General features: G+C 42.5%; 1 protein-coding gene across 1 annotated transcript in view; it reads left to right on the plus strand.

Annotated features, from left to right (window-relative positions):
- CCDC60 (coiled-coil domain containing 60) overlaps positions 1-23,547 on the plus strand; it is a 122,410-nt gene that overhangs the window by 51,789 nt on the left and 47,074 nt on the right. Inside the window, 2 exon segments of the mRNA XM_027833984.3 lie at positions 8,421-8,513; positions 10,268-10,359. Of these exon segments, the coding sequence (XP_027689785.3) occupies positions 8,421-8,513; positions 10,268-10,359 (185 nt within the window).

Raw genomic sequence — 23,547 nt, forward strand, 5'->3', positions numbered from 1 at the left:
TGCTGCTCATGAATATAAACAACTGATGCAATCTTCGGGCTAGATTCTGTTACCCTTACTCACATTTAGCTTTATCTTATTCCACAAGCTATCCCACTGATTTTAGTTGTATTACTTACAAAGTAAGGATACTACTCAGCATAATAAATGAGACAGAATCTGGCCCTTGGTGTCACTGGCTGGGAAAGACATACTGGCAGGAGCAGGACAGGCAAATAACTCCACTGCTGCTGGAGATGCTGTGAAGAGAAGAGCACCTCAACGAAGGAGCAGGGGTGAAGAAAAACCAGAAAGAAAAATCAGGAGTGGAGGGAAAGCGGACTGAAGGATGCCTAAAACTGAGTGAAATTTCTTTGAATCTGATTCCACAAGCTATCCCACTGATTTTAGTTGTATTACTTACAGAGTAAGGATACTACTCAGCATAATAAATGAGACAGAATCTGGCCCTTGGTGTCACTGGCTGGGAAAGACATACTGGCAGGAGCAGGACAGGCAAATAACTCCACTGCTGCTGGAGATGCTGGGAAGAGAAGAGCACCTCAACGAAGGAGCAAGGGTGAAGAAAAACCAGAAAGAAAAATCAGGAGTGGAGGGAAAGCTGACTGAAGGATGCCTAAAACTGCTTGACATTGCTTTGAATGGACAATTTTGACCCTACTCTGAAAACAGCACCTGGATGAATGCACGGGGTATACACCAAAACATCCAAGTCCATTTCCTTCCTGAGTTTAATCTATATTCTTACGAACAACAAACAAACTGAAATTCTATCTGAGCTGGCAGGTTCTCTGTTGTTTTTCCCTGCAGGCCGCCTTGGTTTCATTCTCCTCGCCCCTCTCTTCACATGGAGAGACATGATGATAGGTCCTCACTTCTGGGTCCATATTCCAAGGCAGAAGCTTCCCAAGCTCAAAGTTCTAAACTGGTGGTTCCAGCAGCAGACCTGTCCTGCCAACCCCTGCAGTGAATGTCAGTGCCTACTAGTGCTCCTTTCTGACAGTGGGACAGCTTGTGCAGTGAAGGGGCTTTCCGGGACCACTGAGTCCGGCTTCTAGGTATAGAGCTACCTTTCGCTACCTCAACATTTCATCTGCTATCTTATGTCTTTTCCTCAGAATATCCTATCTCAGCTGCTTGTGCTTTGACCCTAGTGCCTTACTTCCATTTTTATAAAATTGTTTTCATTTGGCCCCACTGGCAGTCAGTCGTCAGTCAAAAAGAAAAGGAGGACTTGTGGCACCTTAGAGACTAACAAATTTATTTGAGCATAAGCTTTCGTGAGCTACAGCTCACTTCATCAGATGCATTCAGTGGAAAATACAGTGGGGAGATTTATATACACAGAGAACATGAAACAATGGGTGTTACCATACACACTATAATGAGAGTGATCAGGTAAGGTGAGCTATTACCAGCAGGAGAACGGGGGGTGGGGGAGAAACCTTTTGTAGTGACAATCAAGATGGGCCATTTCCAGGTGTTGACAAGAACATGTGAGGAACAGCGGGGGGGAAATAAACATGGGGAAATAGTTTTACTTTCTGTAATGATCCATCCACTCCTAGTCTTTATTCAAGCCTAAATTAATTGTATCCAGTTTGCAAATTAATTCCAATTCAGCAGTCTCTTCTTGGAGTCTGTTTTTGAAGTTTTTTTGTTGAAGAATTGCCACTTTTAGGTCTGTAATCAAGTGACCAAAGAGATTGAAGTGTTCTCTGACTGGTTTTTGAATGTTATAATTCTTGATGTCTGATTTGTGTCCATTTACGTTCTTTTACCAAGAGACTGTCCAGTTTGGCCAATGTACATGGGAGAGGGGCATTGCTGGCACATGATGGCAGATATCACATTGGTAGATGCACAGGTGAACGAGCCTCTGATAGTGTGGCTGATGTGATTAGGCCCTATGATGGTGTCCCCTGAATAGATATGTGGACACAGTTGGCAACGAGCTTTGTTGCAAGGATAGGTTCCTGGGTTAGTGGTTCTGTTGTGTGGTGTGTGATTGCTGGTGAGTATTTGCTTCAGGTTGCGGGGCTGTCTGTAAGCAAGGACTGGCCTGTCTCCCAAGATCTGTGAGAGTGATGGGTCATCCTTCAGGATAGGTTGTAGATCCTTGATGATGCGTTGGAGAGGTTTTAGTTGGGGGCTGAAGGTGATGGCTTGTGGCTTTCTGTTATTTTCTTTGTTGGGCCTGTCCTGTAGTAGGTAACTTGTGGTTATTCTTCTGGCTCTGTCAATCTGTTTCTTCACTTCAGCAGGTGGGTACTGTAGTTGTAAGAAAACTTGATAGAGATCTTGTAGGTGTTTGTCTCTGTCTGAGGGGTTGGAGCAAATGCAGTTGTATTGTAGAACTTGGCTGTAGACAATGGATCGTGTGGTGTGGTCTGGATGAAAGCTGGAGGCATGAAGGTAGGCACAGCGGTCAGTAGGTTTCCGGTATAGGGTGGTGTTTATGTGACCATTGCTTATTAGCACTGTAGTGTCCAGGAAGTGGATCTCTTGCATGGACTGGTCCAGGCTGAGGTTGATGGTGGGATGGATCAGTCAACACAGTGGAACATTGATCCTGAAAACTTTCAAGTGTCTGAGGACTTTGTTCTAGTTAAAGTTGTGTGTTGGTTGGGTTTTTTTTTTTTACACCCTCCATTTCTTAACACGCTATCCTGGTGGTGCTCAACACTTACTGCTCATTGAGCACTTCACCCAAAGCACTGAGGGTATGTCTACACTACGGAATAAGGTCGAATTTATAGAAGTCGGTTTTTTAGAAATCAGTTTTATATATTCGAGTGTGTGTGTCCCCACAGAAAATGCTCTAAGTGCGTTAAGTGCATTAACTCGGCGGAGTGTTTCCACAGTACTGAGGCTAGAGTCGACTTCCGGAGCGTTGCACTGTGGATAGCTATCCCACAGTTCCCGCAGTCTCCGCTGCCCATTGGAATTCTGGGTTGAGATCCCAATGCCTGATGGGGCTAAAACATTGTCGCGGGTGGTTCTGAGTACATATCATCAGTCCCCCCTTCCCTCCCTCCCTCCGTGAAAGCAAGGGAAGACAATCGTTTCGCGCCTTTTTTCCTGAGTTACCTGTGCAGACGCCATACCACGGCAAGCATGGAGCCCGCTCAGGGTAACCATCACCGTATGTCTCCTGGGTGCTGGCAGATGCGGTACTGCATTGCTACACAGTAGCAGCAACCCATTGCCTTCTGGCAGCAGACGGTGCAATATGACTGGTAGCCATCATCGTCATGTCCGAGGTGCTCCTGGCCACGTCGGCTGGGAGCGCCTGGGCAGACATGGGCGCAGGGACTAAATTTGGAGTGACTTGACCAGATCATTCTCTTTAGTCCTGCAGTCAGTCCTATTGAACTGTCTTATGGTGAGCAGGCAGGCAATACGGATTGCTAGCAGTCGTACTGTACCATCTTCTGCCGGGCAGGCAAGAGATGACGATGGCTAGCAGTCGTATTGTACCACCTTCTGCCGGGCAGGCAAGAGATGAGGATGGCTAGCAGTCCTACTGCACCATGTTCTGCCAAGCAGCCATGAGATGTGGATGGCATGCAGTCCTTCTGCACTGTCTGCTGCCAGCCAAAGATGTAAAAGATAGATGGAGTGGATCAAAACAAGAAATAGACCAGATTTGTTTTGTACTCATTTGCCTCCTCCCCCGTCTAGGGGACTCATTCCTCTAGGTCACACTGCAGTCACTCACAGAGAAGGTGCAGCGAGGTAAATCTAGCCATGTATCAATCAGAGGCCAGGCTAACCTCCTTGTTCCAATAAGAACAATAACTTAGGTGCACCATTTCTTATTGGAACCCTCTGTGAAGTCCTGCCTGAAATACTCCTTGATGTAAAGCCACCCCCTTTGTTGATTTTAGCTCCCTGAAGCCAACCCTATAAGCCGTGTCGTCAGTCGCCCTTCCCTCCGTCAGAGCAACGGCAGACAATCGTTCCGCGCCTTTTTTCTGTGCGGACGCCATACCAAGGCAAGCATGGAGGCTGCTCAGCTCACTTTGGCAATTAGGAGCACATTAAACACCACACGCATTATCCAGCAGTATATGCAGCACCAGAACCTGGCAAAGCGATACCGGGCGAAGAGGCGACGTCAGCGCGGTCACGTGAGTGATCAGGACATGGACACAGATTTCTCTGAAAGCATGGGCCCTGCCAATGCATGCATCATGGTGCTAATGGGGCAGGTTCATGCTGTGGAACGCCGATTCTGGGCTCGGGAAACAAGCACAGGCTGGTGGGACCGCATAGTGTTGCAGGTCTGGGACGATTCCCAGTGGCTGCGAAACTTTCGCATGCGTAAGGGCACTTTCATGGAACTTTGTGACTTGCTTTCCCCTGCACTGAAGCGCATGAATACCAAGATGAGAGCAGCCCTCACAGTTGAGAAGCGAGTGGCGATAGCCCTGTGGAAGCTTGCAACGCCAGACAGCTACCGGTCAGTTGGGAATCAATTTGGAGTGGGCAAATCTACTGTTGGGGCTGCTGTGATGCAAGTAGCCCACGCAATCAAAGATCTGCTGATATCAAGGGTAGTGACCCTGGGAAATGTGCAGGTCATAGTGGATGGCTTTGCTGCAATGGGATTCCCTAACTGTGGTGGGGCCATAGACGGAACCCATATCCCTATCTTGGCACCGGAGCACCAAGCTGGCGAGTACATAAACCGCAAGGGGTACTTTTCAATAGTGCTGCAAGCTCTGGTGGATCACAAGGGACGTTTCACCAACATCAACATGGGATGGCCGGGAAAGGTACATGACGCTCGCATCTTCAGGAACTCTGGTCTGTTTCAAAAGCTGCAGGAAGGGACTTTATTCCCAAACCAGAAAATAACTGTTGGGGATGTTGAAATGCCTGTATGTATCCTTGGGGACCCAGCCTACCCCTTAATGCCATGGCTCATGAAGCCGTACACAGGCAGCCTGGACAGTAATCAGGAGCTGTTCAACTACAGGCTGAGCAAGTGCAGAATGGTGGTAGAATGTGCATTTGGACGTTTAAAGGCGCGCTGGCGCAGTTTACTGACTCGCTTAGACCTCAGCGAAACCAATATTCCCACTGTTATTGCTGATTGCTGTGTGCTCCACAATATCTGTGAGAGTAAGGAGGAGACGTTTATGGCGGGGTGGAAGGTTGAGGCAAATCGCCTGGCTGCTGGTTACGCGCAGCCAGACACCAGGGCGGTTAGAAGAGCACAGGAGGGCGCGGTATGCATCAGAGAAGCTTTGAAAACCAGTTTCATGAGTGGCCAGGCTACGGTGTGAAAGTTCTGTTTGTTTCTCCTTGATGAAACCCCCCGCCCCTTGGTTCACTCTACTTCCCTGTAAGCTAACCACCCTCCCCTCCTCCCTTCGATCGTCGCTTGCAGAGGCAATAAAGTCATTGTTGCTTCACATTCATGCATTCTTTATTCATTCATCACACAAATAGGGGGATGACTACCAAGGTAGCCCAGGAGGGGTGGTGGAGGAGGGAAGGAAAATGCCACACAGCACTTTAAAAGTTTACAACTTTAAAATTTATTGAATGCCAGCCTTCTTTTTTTTGGGCAATCCTCTGTGGCGGAGTGGCTGGTTGGCCGGTGGCCCCCCCACTGCATTCTTGGGCGTCTGGGTGTGGAGGCTATGGAACTTGGGGAGGAGGGCGGTTGGTTACACAGGGGCTGTAGTGGCAGTCTGTGCTCCAGCTGCCTTTGCTGCAGCTCAACCATACACTGGAGCATACTGGTTTGGTCCTCCAGCAGCCTCAGCATTGAATCCTGCCTCCTCTCATCACGCTGCCACCACATTTGAGCTTCAGCCCTGTCTTCAGCCCGCCACTTAGTCTCTTCAGCCCGCCACTTACTCTCTTCAGCCCGCCATCTCTCCTCCCGGTCATTTTGTGCTTTCCTGCACTCTGACATTATTTGCCTCCACGCATTCGTCTGTGCTCTGTCAGTGTGGGAGGACAGCATGAGCTCGGAGAACATTTCATCTCGAGTGCGTTTTTTTTTCTTTCTAATCTTCACTAGCCTCTGGGAAGGAGAAGATCCTGTGATCATTGAAACACATGCAGCTGGTGGAGAAAAAAAAAGGGACAGCGGTATTTAAAAAGACACATTTTATAAAACAGTGGCTACGCTCTTTCAGGGTAAACCTTGCTGTTAACATTACATACATAGCACATGTGCTTTCGTTACAAGGTCGCATTTTGCCTCCCCCCACCACGTGGCTACCCCCTCAACCCTCCCCCCTCCCTGTGGCTAACAGTGGGGAACATTTCTGTTTAGCCACAGGCAAACAGCCCAGCAGGAATGGGCTCCTCTGAGTGTCCCCTGAAGAAAAGCAGTCTATTTCAACCAGGTGACCATGGATTATATCTCACTCTCCTGAGGATAACACAGAGAGATAACGAACGGATGTTGTTTGAACGCCAGCAAACATACACTGCAATGCGTTGTTGTACAATGATTCCCGAGTACGTGTTACTGGTCTGGAGTGGTAAAGTGTCCTACCATGAAGGACGCAATAAGGCTGCCCTCCCCAGAAACCTTTTGCAAAGGCTTTGGGAGTATATCCAGGAGAGCCGCGAATGCCAAGGCAAAGTAATCCTTTCACATGCTTGCTTTTAAACCATGTATAGTATTTTAAAAGGTACACTTACCGGAGGTCCCTTCTCCGCCTGCTGGGTCCAGGAGGCAGCCTTGGGTGGGTTCAGGGGGTACTGGCTCCAGGTCCAGAGTGAGAAACAGTTCCTGGCTGTCAGGAAAACCGGTTTCTCCGCTTGCTTGGTGTGAGCTATCTACAACCTCATCATCATCATCATCATCCCCAAAACCTGCTTCCATATTGCCTCCATCTCCATTGAAGGAGTCAAACAACACGGCTGGGGTAGTGGTGGCTGAACCCCCTAAAATGGCATGCAGCTCATCATAGAAGCGGCATGTTTGGGGCTCTGACCCAGAGCGGCCGTTCGCCTCTCTGGTTTTCTGGTAGGCTTGCCTCAGCTCCTTCAGTTTCACGTGGCACTGCTTCGGGTCCCTGTCATGGCCTCTGTCCTTCATGCCCTGGGAGATTTTGACAAAGGTTTTGGCATTTCGAAAACTGGAACGGAGTTCTGATAGCACGGATTCCTCTCCCCATACAGCGATCAGATCCTGTACCTCCCGTTCGGTCCATGCTGGAGCTCTTTTGCGATTCTGGGACTCCATCATGGTCACCTCTGCTGATGAGCTCTGCATGGTCACCTGCAGCTTGCCACGCTGGCCAAACAGGAAATGAGATTCAAAAGTTTGCGGTTCTTTTCCTGTCTACCTGGCCAGTGCATCTGAGTTGAGAGTGCTGTCCAGAGCGGTCAAAATGGAGCACTCTGGGATAGCTCCCGGAGGCCAATACCGTCGAATTGTGTCCACAGTACCCCAAATTCAACCCGGCAAGGCCGATTTAAGCGCTAATCCACTTGTCAGGGGTGGAGTAAGGAAATCGATTTTAAGAGCCCTTTAAGTCGAAATAAAGGGCTTCATCGTGTGGACGGGTGCAGGTTTACATCGATTTAATGCTGCTACATTTGACCAAAAGTCCTAGTGTAGACCAGGGCTGAGTCTGGTATGCATCAAGCAGACCTCTTCACCTTCAGTATACAGTCAGCTCTGCCCTAACCTTCTGGATGCAGCTAACCAAAGCTTCTGGCTAGCCTGCTTTGATTAAATTAGTCAATAAACCAGCTCTTTAGTCGAAGAATACTGCAGGAAAAATTAATCATTTTGCTGTCCTCTCAACCTGATCACCATGCATAGTTCAGAGTTGTGTAATCTTTTGTCTTTTATTAAGACATTTAAAATAGTTTTGTTTTTTTGTATCTGTAGGAATATATTTTCCTCCTATTTGAAAGAAACTGGTGCTTGGAGGACTGAGGAAGTGCCTGTGTTCCACTTCAGGGGCTTGCATGTATCTGAGCCTTGGTTGTGTGCTGAATGGTGACCTGTGACAATGTATAACTTCAGAAAACAGCAAATACAGCTAATTAATTTCCTATTTATTCCAAGTTTTGGAAGTTGGATTTTCCTTTTAGATTAGACACAGTTACCCATCTAAACAATTTTCCAAGAGAAATGTTGTTGTTTAAAGCACTTTAAGCACTCAAGCAACTTAATTTAAAATCTATGCATGCATTTTGCATAATGGTGTGTTTGTATATGCCTCAAATGTGAATGCATTTTTGTGCGCCAAAATTACACAGGTTTGTATGCCTTTCTTCATATGAAAATTAGCTGTCATTTATGACTAAATATGCACAGGTAGATTAGCACAAGAAAATTGATTTGTGCAACTAATTTTGAAGATCTTGTTCTTATATTACACCAATACATAGCAGTAGCAGTACAAAATAATTACGTTTGACTTATTTTTTAGGAACCAATAAAAGAGGAGGTATCTGCTGTTCAGGAAGAAGTACTAAAGAAAGTGGATGCAGTGACTATTGCAAAGATTTCCCTAAGACCAAAGGTGAGTTTAAATTGCTCACTAAGGTCCTCATTCAGCAAAGTACTTAAGCACATGCATAATTTTAGACAATAAGACTTACCCGCATGCTGAAAGTTACCTATGTAAGTACCTTGCTGAATCGAGACCTAAATCCTTACTGCACGTCATGATACTACATCATTACTTTCAACTTCATTGAATCCTTTTCTCAAAAAGCAATAAGAAATCCTGCTTTTTCTCTGGCTGATAAACATTCTAAACTTTATGGGCCAATTCTCCTTACCCAGGTAAATCTACCATTGAAGTCAGCAGAAAGTTTGCCTGGGGGAAGGATTGCAGGATCAGGTCCTAATTTAGATAGATAGATACTAAGGTCAGAAGGGACCATTATGATCATCTAGTCTGACCTCCTGCACAACGCAGGCCACAGAATTTCACCCACCCACTCCTGCGAAAAACCTCTCACCTATGTCTGAGCTATTGAAGTCCTCAAATCATGGTTTAAACACTTCAAGGAGCAGAGAATCCTCCAGCAAGTGACCCGTGCCCCATGCTACAGAGGAAGGCGAAAAACCTTCAGGGCCTCTGCCCTGGAGGAAAATTCCTTCCCGACCCCAAATATGGTGATCAGCTAAACCCTGAGCACATGGGCAAGATTCACCTGCGAGATACTACAGAAAATTCTGTCCTGGGTAACTCGGATCCCACCCCATCTAACATCCCATCACAGGCCATTGGGCCTATTTACCATGAATATTTAATTACCAAAATCATGTTATCCCATCATACCATTTCCTCCATAAACTTATCGAGTTTAATTTAGTAACACTGTTGCTGTTAATGTCCATGCTTAATAATGCTAATCTCTTCCACTCTGTTCATTTGAATTTACATGTTTTAAAAGGCCTGGATTTTAACCTATATTTACACTTAATGTAGAAATGGTTAGCAGATTATTATAGTTTTCATTTCAAAAAGTTACTTATATTTTATTGATTTTTAGGGCATCTGTCAGCATAGCACACACTTAGATCTATAGGACCAGCTGGTATAGATTGGTGTTATTCCACTGAGGTCAGTAGAGCCGTCCCAGCCTGCACTTGGAGTAACCTAACAGCATCATTTTTAAATATTGAATGGCTTGGAGATATTTTACTCAAATGCCTCTTTCTGCTAAGCACAGAACAATTACTGTGGCAAGTCTGCTGCTGTAATTCATCCAAGATCACCCAAGCGTATGTTCCAGTTGATGTGTAATATAACAATGCAGAACTACATTACAGGCTGTGGCTATCTACACTGAAGCAATTCCTACAGCATAAATTTAAAGAAAAAACTAGAAAGCTGGTTACCACATTGGCTATTCTAAAGTACATTTCCCTCTCACGTTTGTATTTAACCATTTGCCTGGGTTGCCTTTGACAGTCTAGCAGCAAGATTTTGATGGATGGATGGATTGATGTATTGCCGTGTGCTCTCACCTTCTGTTTACTGTAAACCTGCCAGATCTCCCTTCTGTTTAGCACAAACCTGAAGGTTGGAAGGTTGGTTGCTCCTGATTTTTTAAATAGATGTGTAAGCACGTTGGAGAGTAAACAAAAGGTAGAGTCCTGCATCTGAAAGTATCCGAAAGCTGTGACTACTGACAGCTAGTAACATTTTTAAAAGAACCTAGGAACTACTGTGCAACCTTCAGTTTAGCTGTAACCACTTTCTCCACTTTAATGAACTATTTTCATTAACATCCAGTTTCTTTTCCTTACAATTATTTTCAGTCTACTACACAAGAACATCTGAAGAAGCCTCCACCATTTAAACAAATAGAAAAGGATCTGAAGTCTCTTAATAAAGATCTTACCCACACAAGGTAAGAATCTAGAGTACACAGAAATTGACTTTTTAAGGCCATGGGTGGAAAAGAGAGATTCCTTGGGCTGCAATAGCCGCACTCTGGTTATGGGCAAACTAGGCAACGATACCTACCAACAGTTCAGAAATGGAGTTTTACTCTATCTCTATCATTTATGCTTATTCAAAATGATGTCATCTCTGCATGAAGAAATGGTGATAGTTTGGGTGGGTCTATGTTACAGAGCTCTCACAAAGCACCATTACAGCATTATTATAATATCGTTTATTAAGATGCTTGGCACCCTCTCTTCAGTCTTTGTACAAATCAATAATGTGGTCAGATCAATAATCAAAGCAGTCAAAAAAGTGAACAAAATGTTAGGGTATATAAAGAATGGGATCAAAAATAATAGTGTAATTATTGTAATGCTACTGTAGAAAGGGATGTATGCACTCACTTGGAATACTGTGCTTAGTTCTGGTCTCAAAACAGACGTGGAAGAACGAGAAGTGTGTTTACAGACCTGACTGAGTCCTCCCGAGGGGACAGTCACCAGGCTGTTATAACTGGCCCCAACTTCTGGATCCCATGTACTTTCAAGCCAGCTGGGTCTGGGCAGCAACCAGTTACTGGTTCTACCTCTGGGCCTGCAGGATGCAAACTCCCTCTCTGGCGCCTTCCATGAGATGTGAGACACTGCAATCAGAGTCAGGGCTGAAGATCGACTCCTTTAATGTTTTTTAATGAGCACATCACACATTAGATAGGAGTGGGACTTTCAGTGAGCTTTATGCTCTGAAATCCTTTAGGTGCTTTTGAAAATCTCCTTCTCCCTCCCCCCCCTTAGTTTTAACATGCATTATAAGAGATTTAAAACTTGCTTTAAGTATAAAATTCAACATAACCTTAACTATTGAGCAGCAAAGGTTCTGGGTTAGGGTTGCCAGGTGTCTGGTATTCAACCAGAATGCTCGGTCGAAAAGGAATCCCGGTGGCTCCGGTCAGCACTACTGACTGGGCCATTAAAAGCCCGGTCAGCAGCACAGTGGGGCTAAGGCAGGTTACTTACCTGCCATGGCTCCGTGTGGCTCCCGGAAGAAGCGGCATGTCCCCCCTCTGATTCCTAGGTGTAGGGGCAGCCAGGGGTCTCCATGCACTGCCCCCGCCCCCAGCGCCAGCTCCGCTGCTCCCATTGGCCAGGAACTGCAGCCAATAGGAGCTGCGGGGGTGGCGCCTGCAGATAGGACAGCGTCCAGAGCCGCCTAGCAGCGCCTCCATGTAGGAGCTAGGGGTGGGGGGGACATGCCACTGCTTCCAGGAGCTGCTTGGGTAAGCGCCACCTAGAGCCTGCACCCCATCCCACACTCCAACCCCCTGCCCCAGCCCTGATCCCCCTCCCACCCATCAAACCCCTCCATCCCAGCCTGGAGCCCCCTCCTGCACCCCAAATCCCTCATCCCCAGAGCCTGCACCCCTAGCTGGAGCCCTCACCCCCTCCCACATCCCAACCCACTGCTTCAGCCCAGAGCCCCCTCCCACACCCTGAACTCCTCATTTCTGGCCCCACTCCAGAGGGGTCAGGGCAAGGGTGTTCAATTTTGTACGAGTAGAAAGTTGGCAGCCCCACTCTAGGTTAGTGTGACGGGGAACATTCACCTCTCATGAGTACCTCCTGTTGGTTGGGTGCGAACCTGAACACGCTCTCACCACCCTTGGTGGCTGTTAATGTTGTCAGATGGGTTTTCAGTGGCTCAGCCCTCTGGCCAAGTCACACACAGCCAATGTGTGAATGAACAAACCCCTTGCAGGGTAAAAGGTCAACAGGTCCTGTCCCTCTGCCCATGTTAAAATCTGTAGCTCTGTCTCTGGGCTCAGTCCTCAGCATCTTTTGGGCTTGCTTTAAGTCTGTCCCTGCCCTATTATAGAGTAGCACCACAGGTCTTTCTCCATGGAGACTCTTCGCTTTTAGCCATTCTGTGGTGTCCCAGCTCTCCAGCCAGGTCACTTCTTAACTTCAGTCCCCTTCCAGGGGCACCAGGGGAGAGTAACAAAGTTCAACAAATGGTTGATCCTCTTCAGGGTCTTCAGCCCCATCCCTGGGCCTGTTTAATGGCCCAGCCCATTTCTTGGGCTTCTAAAAAAACATGTGCCTTCTCAGAGCTTTGGCCACTTCCCCAGCAGCCGGTGGGTGGGATCCTGGCTCACTCACTACTCTGGGTCCCAACCCAGGGGCCCTACAAATAGCAATCATGTGCTATTTGAATAACCCATCTTCTGGTTCTTCCTTTAGCTCCAGAAGGCGCACCCTTCCTTACTCCTCTGTTCCCAGTCAGGAACTGAACAGTTTATCCCATGCAGCTCCTTTTATCTGAGCTTGCTATGTTCTGATTGGCTGCTTCCCTGCAGCCTTTTTAGGCAGGCCTGGATGACTCACCTTAACTGCTCCTTTTCTGGAGCAAGGTGTGGTAGGACCACAAGGCCTCCAACAGAGGGACTCAAATGGACCACTAGATCATCTGACCTTGTCTGTGTCACAGATCACCAACGCCCCCTGCACCCGCCCACTAAACCCAGCAACCAAATTAGACCAAGGTATTGGAGCCTTAGTGTGAAAGAGCCTCATTGTAAATGAATATCCAGCCCGCTGACTCTCCACTCTGCTTCACTCGTTTTACACTTGTGCCGCTCTATTGACTACAATGGCATTAAACTGGCACAATACGAGTGCAATGTAAATGAGAGAGTCAGGCCCAAAGTTTCTTTTAATTCCTTGTAACTGAGTGGCCTAATCCCTGTTTTCATGATCAATTTAGTGAAATGTTAAAAAGAATAACATCTAACTAAATCTTTCGTCTGCTGTTCTGCCAGATGTTCCTTTGCACTGAACTGCTTAGAGACCATTCACTAAATTTGCTCAGTAATAGCTTAACTAGATATTAAATTGTACTCATGTAGCTCTACAGTCTTCTGAAATATTTCCTTGGAACCTTCTAGCATTCTTTAATTTGAATGTCAAACTAAGAAAAAGTAAACATTTTTTACAATTAAAACGGCAAGCATTTGTACACAAAAATGTTTTTTAGTCCTGGCAAGGTTTAGCTACAGCCTGCTGCAAATAAATGCTGACAAATTACCACTGTCAACCCCAGTAGGATACAGATTACACAAGTGTTTACAACAAGGGCTGTAGACTTTGAAAAGCATTCTCTAGACACAATAGCTGAATTAAAGCAAGCAGCAATAAAGAAGATGGACACTGGTACAAGAAGCAGATAATTTCTTTGGTTAAACCTAGGCAAATGTGTGTTCTCTGAATGGCTGAAACATTTTATCAGCATAAAATATGTTAAAAGCAAAAAATTACATTCTTGAAACATTATGCTGAAATTGTAATTGCACAAATGTCAAGGAATTCAGAGCTAAGTTTCCCACAGAAAGCTTTATTCTCCTGTTTGCACATACATACTGCAATATAATTAGAATGCTACATTTCACAAAAGCATGATGGTTTTACATAATCCTAAATTTTATCCCAGAATTCCTTACTAGTTATGGAAGATAATATCAAACTTCTTACATTCTCCCTCCCTTCTCTGAACTCCATCCCTGATTATTTTGCTTATTCAAATCCTAGTGAAATTTTATCTCCTAAACTAGGTAAAATACATAATAAATACTTCATAAAACAAAACAAAATAAATACTATGTTATCTAGGCTGATACACCACTTCATTATAAGGCATAACTTACTTTTGCCAAAAATGCATTGTTAGCTACTATTCAAGAGAACCGCACTAGATTGGTTGTCTGTATGCATTGTTCATTGCTAATCTTCAGTAGGATTGTCACTTTGAGGTCAAATTAAAGTTATTTTGATGATAACCCGCCTCCATTCAGTATTGCTTCTTGAAGTTTGTGATGTAGCTACATGGAATTCACTTCGTGTTGTCCTGTATTGCTTACCTTTGGACATGTCTGCAGCACAAAATCCACCATAACAATTGGCACAAAAGAAATCATTATTAATCTCTGCAGAGAGGCCTATGACTGATTTGGCATGGAGAGTGAAGTCCCCTCATTTCCTTAGAGGTGATACCTTTAGAATTGGGATGAGACATATTGTACGGACAGTGCTGGAAGTGCATAATCCCTTTCCTATATTGTTATCTATTTTATGGATAGGATTGGAGTTTCATTTACGAGGGCTGGCAATTTTACACTTTTCTCAAATCCTAAATTCACTAAAATGAATCTGTGTATGTTAGGGCTGAAGGAGCAGTTCTCTGAACCATTCAGAGAAAATCTGAACCAATTACATTAAGAAGTATTATGGGGTTTATACACCCACACACCCGAGAAGTAAGGACCAGGGGCTAATGCACGTACAAAGCAGAACGAACTCCCCGAGCTGGATCTGATTACAGCAGTTATAATAGCTGTTTTCTTAACAGAGAGGGATGGCTGAGGGGAAAATGTTCTCTTGGGGAAGACTTGGAGAGGGAGTCTCTGACCCGAGTAACCGGATGACCCACCACAGGCTTGAAGCAAGCTGGCCCAGTGATTGTATAGCTATTTAAGATTGTATGCAGTTTTGTTGTAGCCATGTTTGTCCTAGAATATTAGAGAGACAAGGTGAGTAAGGAAATATCTCTTTTTTTGGACCAACTTTTGTTGGTAAGAGAGAGAAGCTTTCTGAGAAGAAGACTGCTGTGTAAGCTTGAAAACTTATCTCTCTCACGAACAGAAGTTGGTCCAATAAAATATACTACTTACCCACTTTGTTTATTAAAATTGGGCTGTCCTAAATCATTTATTACAAGTGTCATTGTTTTACTAGATTTAAGTAGTCTGAAGAGAGCCTGACTTAGTCTATCAGCTGATACTTCCAACAGGAGTTTTAGAAACTGCACTGCACATGCCTAGAAATATTTAAGTTCAGAGAAGTTTTTCTTGTAGAGGTACTGTTAACAAAGTTCAGAAGGTTCTCTCACATTTAATGGGTTTTGTAATAACAATCTTGAGCATCCATAATTTCTGAGAGGTTTCAAGTGAACTTTATACTTGTGAAAAGTACTAGAATGTCAGTCTGGAGAGGGTTCTCTTTACCATATTATATAGATCTGGTATAGCACAAGCAGTGACTGGCAGGCTTCCATCAACAACCCTGTTATTGTGCTACAAACCTGACCTGGAGAAACTAACTCTGAGGTATTTCAGGAACAGTAAAAACCCCAAAAGCCAAACTTAAATGCTTGCTTTTTACATCCACCAAGGATCTCCAGATAAAAATGCAAATGTACATGATGTGCAGATGGATGTACTTAGCCCAGACTATACAGAGAAATCAAAAACATTTGTCTTTCCAGGCATTTTACTTCTGCTGCATTGCATGCTACAAGTATTATGACAACATTCACACATTAATAATGTTATATGATCGAATGGTGAGGGCAAAGGGATGTGAATCAAGAGATGCTGATTCTAAGTATTGGCTGAGCCTCTCACTCTTTGTAAGACATTGTGCAAATCACTTGACCTTTTTGCATCTGTCAAGAAAGCTGTAAACAGCTTGGGACTGGAAATAAGATGATGCATCTGAACTCAGCTCTCCTGTATAAATATATATTTTTTAAATTGGCATGGATGCACCACATATAAGATATGTCTGTTGCGACTGAAGGCCTAGAAGATTTTTCTACTAGAATGGAGTTTCTCCTACCACTTTCATTTAAATTCTTAAGGTTATTTCACTTTAAATCTTTTACCATTAATGTTTTATAGTAGGAACAATCTTTTAAAACCCTCTGTGGATGTATTTAATTAATACTTAGCATTTTTGTAATATTTGTATGTACACAAACATTAACTAGTTAATCCTCACAACACCCCTTTGAGGTAGGTAAGCAGGCAAGTATTTTTATCCCCATTGGTGAATTGGGAAACCTTAATCAGGGAGGTGAAGTGAATTGCTAAGGCCATACAAAGAGTCATTGTTGGAGCCAAGATTGGAACTCATGTGCCTGGGATTCTAAAACCTTTGCTTGTTCTTCTAGACCACACTGGTATCTCTGTCTGATTAGGGTTTTTTTTAACTGTCTACTAAATCAAGCTCCTAGAAAAGACTTTTTAGATCATCTAATTCATCTCTGGAACACAGTGCAGGATTGTTTTCAACAGAAGATCGTGTTTTTGTAGTCTTCTTTTAACTGAAGACATTTCTCAGTTTCCTCCACTATATTACAATAAACAAAATTCTGATTACATCAAATGTTTAATTGTGGGCTTGTCTACAAACATTTGGTTTGCAGCAAGCTATGGTGTAAACCTAGCCTGCACTAGCATGCCATGGTCTAACTGTTTGTGTGCACCCTGCTTATGCACATTAGTAGTCTGCTAATATGCTTTGATCTAGTCTTGTTTCTTAAGTTTAATTCACAGTTCCATGCAAAAGTGGCTTTATTTTATACTGAAGTATTTGGAATTGCATAATTCAGTCCAACAAAATTTCATAAAAATTTAAATTAGGACAGGACAACGGGGATAGATAAGGTTAAATCAGGCAAAATAAATAAGTGAATAATTTCACACACTAACCTTTTTTTTTTTAAAGAGAAATTCAGTTTTACCCCAGTCTAGTGAAAACTGTTCAACACACTGTGAGAAGCCTGCATAGTCACTGTCATATATGGGGAACTTCACTTAAAATCCAAATTTTCTGGGACCCACAATAGTCTCAATGCATGCACAATCAGTGGGTTTTTTTCAACCAGTGTCATTCAGCACAGCACAACCTTTACTAGGTGTTTCCCAGTGGAGATCCTGGGAAAACATCCTCACACCCAGCAGGTTCCAAAGGCAACAAAAATTGGGGAGCCCTCATATTTCATAGTTTAGCAAATGAATTGTGATACATGAGATATAATGGCCATGGAGAAATTTGCCTGTTTGAGAAACAACTGACAAATGGAATTTTAAAAATGGACATACTTTATCTAATGCTTTCTAAAATCTACAGTAGACAAACAACCAATAACTACAACCATTTTCAGCTGTTATTGAGAATTTATATAACAAACATAACCTCTGATAATCAAGCAATGATGTTGTGTCTGTTAACTGAATGGTTTTATGCTATGCTTTCTACTGTATATGTTGAAAGTGATGAAATATCTTGATCCCTGTTATTTGCATTTTTAATATAAAAATGTGCCAACCACTGTAAGGTCCTTCCCATTTGTCTTGATAATTTGCATGGTGTTATTTAATATAAATCCACTGTGTAAAGAAACAACGATGGCAAAAGAAGTAAAGAAAGAAAACTAATAGCCCTAATTAAATAAATATTTGAGATAGGAACCTGCAGAATGGGTTTAATGCCCACTTTAGATAACTGCATTGCTATTTGGAGCCAAAGTCATGTGTTGCAATACTTGTATATAGCAACTGAAGCATGACAGAAAGGAACTAGATGAGAAAGGAATAAACAGGGAGGGAAATACAAGAAAGGTGGGGGGAAAGCTAGTGTGTAAGCCATTACGCTAGCTACCTTGCAACTTCAATTAAAGCAGTGTGACAAGCAGAGTAGTAAATGATTAAGTAATGTGGTGAGGAATACAAATGCTATTCAGTGATTTGTGTGTGCTGTCTTCCCGCCTCATGATAAAAGAGGAATATTTGGTAGTCGTCTTAATTAGGCATTAATTGATATACCTTGGCATATTTGCAGAGGGTTATGTCTGTAGTCTTACAGCTTGTTTGCTTTAAAGGGAGTAAGAGAAGAAACCAAGAGTAAGTTATCATTAGTAGTGGTCATAGTGACATAGCACATTAGTATGAATTTTAAAACTCTCTCAGAAATGTTTGAAGAGCCATTACTGGATTGGATTTAACCACATTCACCAAAGCTTTAATATTCTAGTTAAGGCATCAAGACATAGTCAAAATAATGTCTAGCCCTGTAATTTTCACCTCACACATGCTCACTTACAAAAACACTCTCTCTCTCTCTCATGCACAGAAATATAGAATTTTCCTGTAAGTCACCATCCTGGCACAAAGGAGGACCACGATAGGGAAGAGAGGTTGCTCATACTAGACTCCAGCAACAAGTGTCAGTCACTAATGCTTCCCCTCACCCTATCACAGATGCACTTAAAGTACTATTAAGGCTCCCTGATGATTGCTGTAATTAGGATTTTCCAAATGATTGGTTATGCCAGGTCGTTTTAAAGGGAATTTGGTCAGTTCTAAAACATCATATTTCCAAAAGCCTCATGTCAAAATGCAACAAGAAGCTTGCTTATCTTTATGAAGGAAGAAACAGACAAACCAGCTGAGGAATCTGTAGATGATGATCTGTTCTTTTTATTTTCAGAATCTCAACTTCTTTCTTTTTAATGTGAACTGAACCTGACTCCCCACAAAGTAGCTCTGACCAACTTGACCAAATATTTCCCAGTGTACGATTCAGTGGACGGAGCACAGTATGGCAGTAGTGACAAAGTCATTGTCCTTGAGTGTTCAGATACATTTAGTATTTTGAGCAAAGAATTATGTTTTCATTTCTGCAGTAGGAAATCTTCTACACTATTTTTACTAAGACTAAACAAACTCGAGCTCAGAGACTTTGAAATGACATTCATCTCTGTGTGAGAGAGATCCCTTCTTATTGCTTTGTTCCTATGACATCCATAAATGTGATCCAAAAATAATGTACAGTAATCCACAGTTGGGTGAGAATGTACTGTTTGAGAACCAAAGATGTTGAGGTCTTTATAACTAATCATAAATAATAGAAAGATACAAGAACACATACAAAAAAAAAAGTATTCCAAGACTGTCCCTGTAAACCCATAAAGACATGTGGCTATAAATCACCCATGCTGCCCAACTCAACCAGAAAGAGTATGCAAGTTCACTAGAAATACTGTCGCACATTTACACAATATACTTAGAAATGAGTGACTTTATTTAAATGAGCACCACTGAAAATATTTTCTTCGGACAACAGAAAGGGTGGGAGGGCAGCACGATTAGCAACGATAGAAGCTGGAAACAGAATCTGATTGATTGTATCATAAAGATATTTTGAGAACACATATAATAGCTGTTAAGGATGCAAAAAAAATATTTGTTTGCCTCCACTATCAGTGGAGTTGTTCTGATCAGTGGCCTGCCTTGTTAATGCTAGCTGTCTTCACTCAGTGCCTCACACAAGTCTTTCCTGTTGGGAGGAAATGTCATGTTAATTTGTGGAGAAAATGGAGTGGATTTGCACTGAACAGTCAGCTTTCATGAAAGTAGACCCATTTTTGGAGGGTACAAATGGTTAGTCTTCTCTGGTTGGGTTTAGGCCCACGAAGCTCACTCAGTTACTAGAGTTGTTGGGACTACTTTGCAGCAGAACAGAACCAGTAATTGGGGCCTATGCCTTATTTGTGTGGTGAAGACCTGTGGACCCTATGTCTGTGGTTGGTGAAGATGGTCAGTTCCTCCTTTAAAATGGACAGACGGCAGGCTTCTCTAAAGGAAGCTCCTGTATGCCGAAAAAATATCCCTTTAAGTTGACAATCTGGTCAACAAGTCCAGTATCCAATCAGCCAGTTTTTGGTTAAGATTACTGAGAAGATTGTGAGACAACTCTGAGTATCTAAAGAGTTCATATCTCCTTGGCAGTCTGGGTAGAGACATTGCACTGATGACTTTGTTAGATAATGGAGCATACCAGTTGGAGCTGCTGGGTGCTTTTCAATATAAAATGAGATAGGGACATACCCAGTGTTAGTGCATTTTAAATGAATTGCACTACCAGGCCAAATGATAGTGGTATAGGTCTGTCTCCAGATGATAAGGCTTTTACGAGTTTTTTGTGATAAACTGGGTTGTTTCCCTTTCCATAGATGCTGTGTGATTAACTCATTCAGCCTTTCAAATAACAAAGCTGAGCTCTTCATCATTAGCAGACACATAAGTAATCCCAGGACACAAACCTGAAGAAGAGCTCTGTGTAGCTCAAATGCTTGTGTCTCTCACCAACAGAAGTTGGTCCAATAAAAGATATTACCTCACCCACCTTGTCCCTCTAGTATCCTGAAACTGAAATGGCTACAACAACAGTGCATAAATTCATTTTGATATTTTCAGTTCTGGCCACTAAGGATAGAGGAAAGAAGCTGCCAGTTTTGAATGTCACGGAATATTTTATCATAAGCAAAGATTGTATGGATGACATTGGAAAAGATTTATGCATATGTTAATGATGAAGTATGTAATACATTTGTAGGTTTGATATGGGAGATGATGGAAATGTGAGGTATCTGAGCTTTGTGAAGAAAACCATTCTCCAAATGAATCTATTAATGTAAATTTTGAAGGAACTGAGGAACAGGGATTTGGAGGAAATTTTGGAAAGATTGATGGTGACAAAACCGTATCACCTGCATACAAACTAATATTGTGCTCATCTTTGTTTATTTGTGTACCTTCAGTGGCACACAATTTCTTATGTTTCGCTAGGCATTCAAAAGATTAATAAAAGGGGAGAGGAAAGAGTGGACAACCCTGCCCATTCCTGTTTCCAACTGAAAGACCGAGAAAAGAATTCCATTCATCAGTACAGATGCAAGAGACAATATTGTAAAAGTCTTCAACCCAATTAAGGAAAATGGAACTAAAATAAATTTTTCCTAATACTGTCATAAGAAATGGCCATTCTGCTCTATCAAATTCCTTATCTGGAGTTAGGGAAAAGGCTTGTGAAGCAGTCCTTGGTAACTGGGTTTGATAATATAGGTGAAGAATTTTTCTTGTGCTATCAGTAGCAAGTCTGCCTTTCATAAAATACAATTGATATCTGAACAATTGAGAAAATTGTATTTTTAGGCAGGTTACTAGACTTTTGGTGATTTACTTTATATTCTATATTCAAAAGCATAATACTTAGGATGGAAATCTCAACAATTATCATAGTCTTTATTACTCTAATTTTGAAGATAAAGATGTTCCTCCTCTCACACAACATTAGCCCCTTTTGGAAAGTTTAATCAGTGACTTTAAGTAGAATAGGGAATATCTGGTCACATCTTTTATGAAAGTCTGTTGGATAGCCAGCTGATCCTGGTGCTTTGCCAGGGATTAGATTTTGTATAGCTTTTTCAATCTCATGTATCCAAATAGGGTTATCCATTAACCATTTTTCATATGCAGGACAGTGTTAAAGAAAAAGCCTTCACCAAAGAGGATTTAAACTAGTTATTTCAGCAATGAATTGAATGAGGGTGAAGGTGAAAATTACACTTCCATTTCACTTACATCCCTCGGATGCCTGTTTGCCTGTTTCTTTATACCACCCTTCTCATTGTAGGTGGCTCAAGCACCACCTACTTCTTTGTTTACATGTAGAGCTGGTCAGAAATGTCCATCAAAACAAAATTTAAAAAGAAAAACTAGAAAAAAATCTTGAGAACTTTCATGAATTTTCCCCTATTTTCTGACCAGTTGTAGTTAGAAGTGATCATCTGTTGATCCCTTTTAGAGGTAACTCTCAGTGGGTCCATCAGTTGGAGAGATGTTTCCCTAAATATGAAAAAAGACACTGCTCAGACATGGTGAAAAATCTGTGCCTCTGTATACCTTTGAAGTAAGTATGTATATCCATAATCACAGATTGTGCATGTCTTCCAGGATATCCAGGTGTATGAGTAGGTTAGCGTGGGCTTGTGGAATGTGGTATCAGAACTAAGTGGAGAGAAAGGACCACACTGGTGTCAGTAAAATAAAGACAAGGGAGAATTGAGGGTGCTATATAGAGGATTCCAAGCAGATGAACCAGTGTAAAGCTGACAAGATGTCATCCCATATCAACAACAGCTAGAAATTGACAGCTTTAAGATACAAGCTGAAAAGGGAAGAATCTGTACCACTTTATGAACTATTCAAACTCTCTATTTGAAAAATGCAGATTTATTGTGTTTCCTAGTTTTGAAGAAAATGGTCCCCTGTGAATCTGTTTCACCATGCTGTATTAGTTGAATAAAACTAAGTGTCAAATTGTTGGCAGTTTAATCTTTAACGGTATTTCACTGTCTGTTTTTTATGCTTTAAATTAGAAGCTGGATATTTCCCCTTTAGAATCTTTAAAGACTCCTGAAGGGAGAACTGTAGAAGTCAATCTGCACTTAAAAAGCTCTGCCACTACTAATGCATATTTCATGTCTGAACTGACAGCTATGCTAACAGCAGCACTTCCTATTTCTTTTAGTCCTTGTGGACAAGGAGCCGTTGTTGGCTATTTTTTTAATAGAAAACTGGTTATTTTTGTGATTGAAATGGTGATATGGGCAACTACTAGAAGATCTACTGGAATTTGTTTTTTTGGGTTTTTGGAGCGCTTTTTTGTTACGCTCTTTCTTGAGTTTGTACTCTGTGAGTCTATCCCAAACCAACTGTAATGTGTATAGACAGCAAGGGCTTCAATATTCCGGGGTATTGATATGTTGGCATTCATTAGTGCAAATGTTTACTACAAGATTTAATAGAGTGGGGGGAGGGGGCGGGGAGATAGTCTCTCTTCTTTCCTTTCCTCACTTCCTAACTTCACTCTATCAGGCAATGCTAACTGTAAAGGTGGAATGTTTATCTGTCTGTATTAGTTTTCGCTGTAGTTAATACTTCATAATGTCAGTTGCCTGGAAACCAGTGTTCTGTGGCCTCTTGCTGCTTGGCAGAAATCACTCTAATTGGCATGCTTCTAGCACTGTCATTGCTGGCAGTTTTCAGAATTTTTTTTCCAGAAGAAAAAATTTCCTTTTACATGAATGATGGTTCGCATTAATTAGACAGCAGTCATGGGCAAAGACATCTATTTAAGTATATGGATGTATGAATCATTATCTCTATTATCAGTCACTGGAAAAACTGCTATTTTGAGTTCCCATCAATGTTTCTGCCTTTCCAGGTTGTTCACTTCTCAATTTACTCCCCCACCCCCATGGCAGAATGCATGTGTATGTGTATGCAATTTTATATGTTTGTTGCTTATTCGATTTTACTGTCTATCTAAACACGTCACAGTGTAATTCCATGCAACATGATAAGTGACATATGTTTCCTCACAGATTTGAGAAGCTTTTAGCACTTACAATAGATTTGCTGTTTTTAGGTAATAGAATGCTACTGTTCCATGTATACCTGCCTTTATGTAGA

This window comes from Chelonia mydas, chromosome 15 (genome assembly GCF_015237465.2).
Source record: "Chelonia mydas isolate rCheMyd1 chromosome 15, rCheMyd1.pri.v2, whole genome shotgun sequence".
NCBI classification, from domain to species: domain Eukaryota; kingdom Metazoa; phylum Chordata; order Testudines; family Cheloniidae; genus Chelonia; species Chelonia mydas.